Source organism: Asterias amurensis, chromosome 7, assembly GCF_032118995.1.
Source record: "Asterias amurensis chromosome 7, ASM3211899v1".
Classification (NCBI taxonomy): Eukaryota; Metazoa; Echinodermata; class Asteroidea; order Forcipulatida; family Asteriidae; genus Asterias; species Asterias amurensis.
This window is the reverse complement of record NC_092654.1, coordinates 16,291,138-16,300,614: the sequence shown is the minus strand read 5'-3', so window position 1 is coordinate 16,300,614 and position 9,477 is coordinate 16,291,138. Positions and strand designations below refer to the sequence as shown.

The 9,477-nt window shown below is 36.8% G+C and overlaps 1 protein-coding gene across 2 annotated transcripts; it reads right to left on the bottom strand.

Annotated features, from left to right (window-relative positions):
- Positions 1-489: 489 nt before the first annotated feature.
- On the bottom strand, positions 490-8,214 carry LOC139940144 (amine sulfotransferase-like). Of its 2 annotated transcripts, XM_071936404.1 has the most exons (7): positions 8,038-8,214; positions 7,614-7,822; positions 6,094-6,317; positions 4,965-5,088; positions 3,977-4,071; positions 2,963-3,152; positions 490-2,163 (listed from the first exon to the last, which is right to left on the bottom strand). In XM_071936404.1, exons 2-7 carry the CDS (start codon positions 7,819-7,821, stop codon positions 2,054-2,056), a joined length of 951 nt encoding a protein of 316 aa, XP_071792505.1. In that variant the 5' UTR covers position 7,822; positions 8,038-8,214; the 3' UTR covers positions 490-2,053. The 2 variants fall into 2 exon arrangements, with proteins under 2 accessions (XP_071792505.1, XP_071792506.1); XM_071936405.1 differs by lacking the exon at positions 8,038-8,214 and having other exon boundaries at positions 7,614-7,895.
- Between the last annotated feature and the right edge of the window lie 1,263 nt (positions 8,215-9,477).

Genomic DNA, 9,477 nt, shown 5'->3' with positions numbered 1-9,477 from the left:
AAAAAGGAAACAGTTAAACAACCAACACCACCCCAACAAAACAAACTATTTTTGTTTAACAGAATAAATCTAAATATTCACAGTTCATGGATAACACAGGGTCTAGGTTCATAGAGCTGCTTATACTGGTAGCTAGTAATCAGCACAACAAAATTGTGCTTACCACTGCAAAAATTACCAGCCAAACTGCAGAAAGCTCTAGCCAACATTTTTGATGAAATGGGACCGGTTACAAGTTTGAAAAGTGTCAAACATTGTAAACTTAATCACACTTTTATCATGTGTGAGGATAAGCACATTACCGAGAAACAGGAACTATCAATTGACCCCCAAAAATATTGGGTAGGAGTGTATTTTATTTATATATGTTTTCTCTAAAGTACGACAGCATTAACAAATACACACACCCACAAAATCACCAACGCATTCAAAATATAATATGCTGCTATCATATGTTTTATTCTTTGAAAAATGATCAACTATAGTGAATTAAAAAAGGCTGCTACATATTTTGATTAACCTTATAATTTGTTTACTTTTATTATAAAAATTGTAAAATGAGGTAATAATTTGTTCACTGTATTTTATAAAACTAGTCAAACTACTTACACAATGTGGTAAGTAACATCTCTCAATTGCAAATATATATATATATATGTTTTGTATAAAACGTCAAACAAAGCAGTTACTATTGTTATTCCTATTCAGTTGTGGACAAAAAAATAATTTTTTCTTCAATTCTTTGACATGTTATAATTATCTTTCTTGGAAAAAGTGAAGAAATCTATATATATATCTGGTATATTTTTGTAATACATACACCTTTAAGGTAAATTTAAAGACGAAATGCTAAACAAATAAAACATAAGAACCTTTCACCTTTCAGTACGCTATGGCTAAACAAATCTGCACTAACCCATCTTAAAACACATGAAAAATTTTGTAAATAAGCTACACATCAGGAATCAATTTGAAAAAAAAGTACTCAAATCAAAACGTTTCATCGTTGTTACTACATGATTTCACTAATATGTTTTAGTTGTAGAATTTATTTGATTAATTTGTAAATTTCAATATTTCATAATAAACACTTCTATTAACAATTTAGGTCAAAAAATTTATTTGGGGGAAATAACAAAAATACTGTCACTATTCAAATCATGAGTTTCAGTACCTTAAAATTAACAATCTACAATAAAGATGAAAGATTTGGCAGCATTTTCAAGTACTCCAGAAAAAGGGTAAATTTCAATGACCCTTGTCTACTAATTGTTTCACCTAATAATACAAATACGGTTTAAATTCAATTAAGTTCTTAAGCTCTAAAATGTGTAGAAAGAAGTACCATTGTTCTCATTGCTTTTTATTGTAAAACTTGTTAAAATAAACCTGAGATTCTACCGATTAAGTTATTACAAAGTATAAGAGAAACAAAACCCAACATTATTTTCTACACATCAAGTCATGTTAACATTGAATAGACACTTGATTGTGTGGCTTACAGTGTAATCACGGTTTGGGCACAAAACACAATGCATGTCCACAGATTTACATTAAACTTACACAACTTGAAGATAATGGCGGTAGAAAGCTTCCATTAAAATATTACTTGCTGAGGTGCTGTAGTTTTTTAAGAAATGACTAAAACAAAGTGACAAAAATACTTTTCATCTGCCTATTCACCCTAGATTTGATTCCAAGACACCCCTATGTTCAGGCAACTTGGAACTAAGATTAAAACAAGAGTACACGATTAAATCAAGATTATCATGCATCCATTGTTCCATTACTATACACTTTAACTGTTACGGGTTTCGAGACATTGCAGGTCAAGTTTCAATGTGTACTCAGTTAGCCATAACAACATATGTTCTTAAAAAGTTTGTGTACTATCTAGTTTGCTATGTAGAACTTTCTTTAAGAACTTGTCTTGCCATGTATTCTACTGCCACGGAATAGATTTCAGAATTTGTGAGACTACTTGGGAGGTAGTAAGTCAATTTAATTTAACTGTTTGTGAAGTTCCACTCTTCTATATCAACTACAAAAAAATCTACTCGTATTCAAATTTTAAACCTGAGCCTGCCATTTTTTGGAAGTAGACTTCGTCCATCCTTTCATTCTGTGCCACAGTCAAAGCATTCTTCCAATCACCAACAGTTCCTGTTTACAACAAAAAATTAACTAAAAAAGTTAAAAGAAAGTACAAGATTCAAGCAATGTAACTGATAGTTAAAAAATGACTTTAACTTAACTCGATGAACCCGATGAACACTTACACAACAGGAACTTAAACTAAATATCCACTGGACCACTGGCGAGTCTAATAATTTAAGCAATGGGAAGTTTTCATCACAACCCAACAAGTGGACTGTTTCATTGCAAGAAGTTAAGATCATGCAGGGCTCAAGCCCTAGAGTTTCTGATCAGCAGGGTATGGGCTTGGGTCTCGGTCATGACACTTGTTTCCTTGAGTAAGATAACTAAAATTGCTTTGTCCTTGATGTCAGAATCACCCCCCCCCCCCCCCCATTCTAATGTATGGTGGTTATTTTGCAGGAGCAGTTATACTAATGAATATGTATGTTTAAGTTTACAGGGGCAGATCCACTAATGAATATAGATTTTGTCTCCCCAAAGGTTGTGAACTCTTGTTCTTATGCTAATTTTATTACTTGGTTTATGAATAGAAGTGCGGAGGTCAGTGCCTTCACTTTCCTTTGCACTTGTCTGGTCACACAGGTTGGTGTGAATTATTAGGTATTGTTGTGCATTGAAGGATTGAGCTACTTTGCATGAAGTGTGGTATGCAAGATTTTACATTTAAGATTGGACATTTAAGCTGAGGGTCCTTCAATAAGGATTGGTAGGGCATGAAAATAACTCAAAACATGTATAGGGCTGATAAATATATAATACCATCACATATCTGCCAATAAGGAAGGCACTGGAAAAAACGTACCCTTCCGAAGAAACTTGACAAGGTTTTCCTTTTGTCCAGGCTGAAACAGCATTACTTTCTCTTCATCAGCTTTTTTGTAGGACTTTTTCATGGCAGACATACTGCAGTTCTCTACCACACGGTCGATAGCCTCATCAGATAAGACACGCCCGATGTGATCGGCAATGGCGATGACGGCTGACTTGGTATCCTGTCAGCAAGGAATGGTGAAAATTCCAATAGTTAAAGGCACTGGACAATTTTGGTAATTGTCAAAGACCCGTATTCTGACACTTGGTGTATCTCAACATATGCACAATTTAATAACAAACCTGTGAAAAATGGGCTCAAATGGTCATCGAAGTTGCAGGAGAATAATGAATGAAAAAACACCCTTGTTGCAAATTTGTGTGCTTTCAAATGCATAATAAAAGACTTCAGCTGAAGACTTTCAATATTTGGAGTGAGAAATTACCTCTTCCTCAGAAATTACAGTACTTCAGAGGGAACCCTTTCTCACAATGTTTATATTATCAACAGCTCTGTATTGCTCGTTACCAAGTAAGTTTTTATGCTAAAAATTGTTTCACGTATAATTACCAATAATGTCCAAAAAGAAATACTACAAAGAAAGCAGTATTTTCTTGGTCTATGGCTACATAGGTGGCATGGTTGGCTTGGGTGGCTTGTATGTAAAGCGTTCGCCTCTCACCAAGGTGACCCCAGTTCGATTCTCGGCCAGGGCCATATGTAAGTTGAGTTTTGCAATGCATTGCATTCTCTGCTATGCTACAAGGGTTTTCCAGACCATCCAGTTTTCCTCCTTCGGGAAAAATATAAAAATTATGAGCTAGGCTGTGCTCTGGGTCATAAAAGCACCCTCTCCCCATTTCTACCATGGACCCCGTCACAGCATGCAACAATTGTATACTGGTATCTGGATTAGCAGAGATGTTTTAAGCAAAATACTTCTGCGTATGCTCTTATCGGGTACCTTGTCTGTTAGAAAAGTAAAAGGGAAGCAGATATATTTACCCTTTTCATATCTTCATATTTCAGAACCAGGAAGTTACTGTCATGACGATGTTTCCAGTAGCTCAAGTTGAAGTCGAACCATGAACCGTTCAACACTGTGGGTAAAGAATAATTTAAACGGGCAAATGTAAAAAAATTCTATCAGCTGTAAGAGAAACAGCAAATCTAAACATCATTTGGAACACACTTTTAAAAATAAATCTAATTATTCCATCTTTTTTACCCAACGAGTGATTCCCTGTTGGTACCCTTAACTCCATCCTTTCTTCTGAGGTATCCTAAAGAGACCAATTCATGGGTCCCTTTGGGGTACCCTGAGAAAGAGGGCAAGGAGAGCAAAGCAAGCCCCCTATCCATCCCTCCTCCGAGGTACCTTGTGAACCCCATAGGAGCCCTCTTAATATCAAAGATACCTCCAGATAGAGCCACATATCCAGTTTCCCAACATCCTCCTGCGGTCCTAGAGGGTACCCTAGAGGGTACTACCTCCTGAGGTACCCAAGAGATAGCCATGCTCCCTCCAACTTCCTGAGGTTTCCAAGAGACAGCCATGCAAGCCCCATTTACCTTAACCTTCGGAGGTACCTAGGAGACAGCCAAAACACAGTCCCATGATGTGATTAGAGTATAATGAATTTTTTACCGCCGGGGCAGCGCTTCAACGCTCCCATTGGTTTTGTACATCTCCCCAACAACGTGCAGAGTAAGAAACGACCTTGTCAAGTCCCACTCTTGGGACCACATTTTTACGGCGATCGAGCACGCACTGTATTATTGATAGTAAAGTTGGCGTGGTAATGCTTAGGGACCTCTCACACGAGAATGTTACCCTCAACTCCTGAGTTACCCAAGAGACATCCATGAATGCCCTGTTTCTCTACTACCTCTAGGGGTACCCCAGAGACAACATGCATGCCCTGTTTTCCTCCCTCAATTGAAAAAGTTAAAATGTCACCACCTATAACATTCATTTTCAAAGAGAACTTACTTTCATCAGTTAGAAACTGGTCAAAGACTTCAGACCAATTGTCCTTCGCATTTGGATTGCTACCAGTAAGAAAACGATGCAGGGATGTCACACAGTCTTTTGGGTTGCGTGTCACAAACACCACCTTCAGAAATAAAAAAATTAAAAACACTTAACGATAAAATATCTACTAAATAGGTTCATGCTTTTTAATCAAAAATATAAAAATATCAATAACTTTAAAGGCTGTGGACACTATTGGTAATTACTCAAAATAATTATCGGCATAAAACATCACTTGGTAACGAGTAATGGGGAGAGGTTGATAGTATAAAACATTGTGAGAAACGGCTCTCTCTGAAGTGAGGTAGTTTTCGAGAAGGAAGTAATTTTCCACAAATTTGATTTTGATACCTCAGATTTAGAACTTGAGGTATCGAAATCAAGCGTCTGAAAGCACACAACTTTGTGGGACAAGGGTGTTTTTTTTCCTCGATATTATCTTGCAACTTCGACGTCTAATTGGGCTCAAATTTTCACAGGTTTGTTATTTTATGTAATGTTGAGATACACCAACTGTGAAGGCTATTCTTTGACAATTACCAATAGTGTCCATTGCCTTTAAAATCAAAGTATCCAATTCAACATGTATCTGCATATAATATCAAAGCTGGTAATCTTATTTTGATGGTAAGCATAATGTTGTTGTGCTTTAAAGACAGTGAACACTATTGGTAATTGTCAAAGACTAGCCTTCACAGTTGGTGTATCTCAACATATGCATAAAATAACAAACCTGTGAAAATTTGAGCTCAATCGGTCATTTTAACTTGCGAGATAATAATGAAAGAAAGAAACACCCTTGTCACACGAAGTTGTGTGCGTTTAGATGGTTGATTTCGAGACCTCAAGTTCTAAACCTGAGGTCTCGAAATCAAATTCGTGGAAAATTACTTCTTTCTCGAAAACTATAGCACTTCAGAGGGAGCCATTTCTCACAATGTTTTATACCATCAACCTCGCCCCATTACTCGTCACCAAGAAAGGTTTTAATAATTATTTTGAGTAATTACCAATAGTGTCCACTGCCTTTAAAGCTACTTTTTGAGCTCTCTTAAAAAAAGGCCCTGAACATAAAATGCTGCTTCACCTTTCCTTTGTTCTGGAAGATCTGAGGAGGGAGGATGTTCTCTGGGAGATGAGTTGGGAAGACACGAGGTGATGGCAAATCCTCAGCCATTTTATACCCAGGCACAGGCATGGTAGGCATCGTCATCTCCAGGGCACCAAACTTCATCTTTTCAGACCGGTTGATCTTTTCTGGGTAACCATCAGCAAGGATGAGGTACACAATCTCCATGGTCCAATGAGTTCCTATGAGGAGTGACGCCCAAAGTATAATCAAGTATATTATAAGTGCTTTAAAATTAAAATAATTTAAGAACAAAATAAACAAGACAAAATATTTTAAAATACCCAGCAACCTCATCCATAGGCACTCTCATGTCTATACTAATCCTATGAGGAGTGACGCCCAATGTATAAACATCACAACACTTTAAAAAAAAAAATTATATAAATATAATTTCAGAAAACGTTGTTGCTTGCTTGAAAATCATCCATTTTGTAAAAGTTATTTTCTTCAACCCGTTGGTCCCATCCCAACTCTTTCACAATCCCTAAAATGTTAAACTGTTTATCATCCTAATTAAATAAGGGAATAAAAGAGTAGGCGACAAGTTCTTAAAGGCAGTGGACACTATTGGTATTTACTCAAAATATTATTAGCATAAAACCCTTTTTGAGGTAATGGGGAGAGGTTGATGGTATAAAACATTGTGAGAAACGGCTCCCTCTGAAGTGCCATAGTTTTCGAGAAAAAAGTAATTTTCCACGAATTTGGTTTCGAGACCTCACAACAACACACATCTAAACACACACAACTTGGTGTGACTAGGGTGTTTTTTCTTTCATTATTATCTCGCAAGACTGAAGACCGATTGAGCTCAAATTTTCACAGGTTTGTTATTTTATGCGTATGTTGAGATACATCAACTGTGAGGTCTAGTCTTTGACAATTACCGACAGTGTCCACTGCCTTTAAACGGCCGTTTAAAACCAGCAGGAAGTCCAGGCTTGGTGGCTCTTTTGTTAACATGAGATGTCACAGGTCACATCGTCTATTATGATTAAGGCAGTGGACACTATTGGTAATTGTCAAAGACCAGTCTTCTCACTTGGTATATCTCAACATATGCACAAATTAACAAACCTGTGAAAATTTAAGCTCATTTGGTCATCGAAGTTGCAAGAAAATAATAAAAGAAAAAACACCCTTGTCACATGAAGTTGTGTGCGTTTACAGTTTAGATGGTTGATTTTGAGACCTCAAATTCTAAATCTGAGGTCTCGAATTCAAATTCGTGGAAAATTACTTCTTTCTCGAAAACTATGGCACTTCAGAGGGAGCTGTTTCTCACAATGTGTTAAACCTGAACCTCTCCCCATTACTCGTTACCAAGCGAGGTTTTATGCTGATAAATATTTGAGTAATTACCAATAGTGTCCACTGCCTTTAACTACTTAGGTAAATTCGAGAGTTTCGCCACGGCTGTAGTCAAGCCTAGGCGCTCACCTGAACTTGCTCTAATACGAGGTTCTTAATCTTACCACATTTAGGGTAGGTGAGAACGAAGATGTCGTCATTTCTAACTTGAAATGTCTCCATAGCCTTGAGATTCTCAACGGGGATCAACATCGGTTGGAAATTTACTCCTCTATACTTATATGTCATCGACATAACTTGTCTCATTTGCTCCGTGCTCATCTGCCCAGGTATAAATGCAGACATCTCGGGTTTCGGTCCTTCTGCTGCCATTCTAAGATTGGGTATCACAAAAAAAACTATTTAAAACATCCAAAGATGCCAAGTCCAGCATGTTAAGAGGCCAGCTACGCGTGAAATTTTTCAAAGCTCACACCCCCCCCCCCCCACCTCAATGCGTGAGAAAATGGTTGCTCTGCTGTGTCTGAATGACTTATAATTTATATGCCCCGCCCCTCCCCCAAATCCTCTAAGAAAAAGAGAACTTACAAAAATCAAACTTTGACTTGAGTACTGTCTACCTCCGTGTGTCTACCAACGACAATTTATTTACAGAGAAAAAAACAGATGCACTGTGAACACAACGTCTGAATTACACATCGTTTATTTCTACCTCCCATTGTAATGGTTTCATAAAGTGCTTAACACTGCTACGTGACGTGGCCAAATTCTACTCCTAGTCCTAGGACCTGGGGATGGGGGCCTTCATACAATAGACCTTTCTTTTGCAACGTCACAGCCCGAGTTTTTGCCAACCCAGATTGGAAAACTATGGAAAGCCATAAGTGCAAATCAAGAAAAGATCGCTATTTTTTATAACAATGTTACAAAATTTATAATTTTGTTCAAAAACAAAACAACTAATTATGAGAGGTATTTTATTTAATTGAAAGTTTGCAGAAAATGTTGAATTTTGTTGAAACATCTGTTTTTACGATTGAGTGTTATACTAACATTCGGCCGACCATGCCAACCAAGGCGGTTTGTTTATCAACAAAAGAAAGGTCTATTGCTCAAACATGTTCTGCTTAGCAAAAATCTGCAAGATACCAGTTAGAAATTGTGCATGCGACATGATACTTTGGCTGGTAACGTTATTCTGGTAAGCGGCTTTGCTGTGCTTATTAAGCTACTTTTTGTGTTTATTTTATTATTCAGCAAAAGTTTCCATTGTGAGAATGGGCCAATGGTAGCTTGTCTGACAAAATTGGAAGAATTCATTTTATAAACATGGGAATATATCTTTTCTATTGGCTAAATCTTTTTTAATACGACAGTTTATTTGCCAACATCATTAAAAAGCATATTTTATTCACTATTATAACAATTTCTTTACTTTGTTGATAAATTTGACCAATACATCGTCATAAAATATTACTCATCGATAATAACCCTCCCCCCTATCAAAGAATGAAGTATGCGCCTGTTTGCTTTTCATGTGATTTTATCTTTGTTTATTTTGCGGCTTAACTCTGGAAAAATAAACTCGTTCACAGTCCCTCCTTGCCTTGGTCTCGTTTGTATTGACAATCTTTGTTCTCCAATAATAATGAGCCAATGAAAGATTATAATCAGAAAGGAAGATCAAGAAATTTAACACTAGCTTGCAATACCACATTATGACCGAATACTTGAGCTTGCCAATATGGGAGTTATAAAACAAAGTAGTACAGGATCATATGCAGGTCTATGTTAATTTACAACCCCAAGAAAGTTTTCCATGTGACAGCTAGCTGTCAAGTTTTCGTTCCAACATACATTTTGTTTGGATAAGTGTGTTTGGTTGACGTCGTATCATTGGGAAAATTGCAGCAAAGTAGTAACGCAATGAATATCTTTCAAAAGATTGACCAGTTATGGGTTTCACGATTTTTTTTATAAGCACTTTATATACAGCCGAAGTGCTTCCAACATTGGTACCCCTGGTCA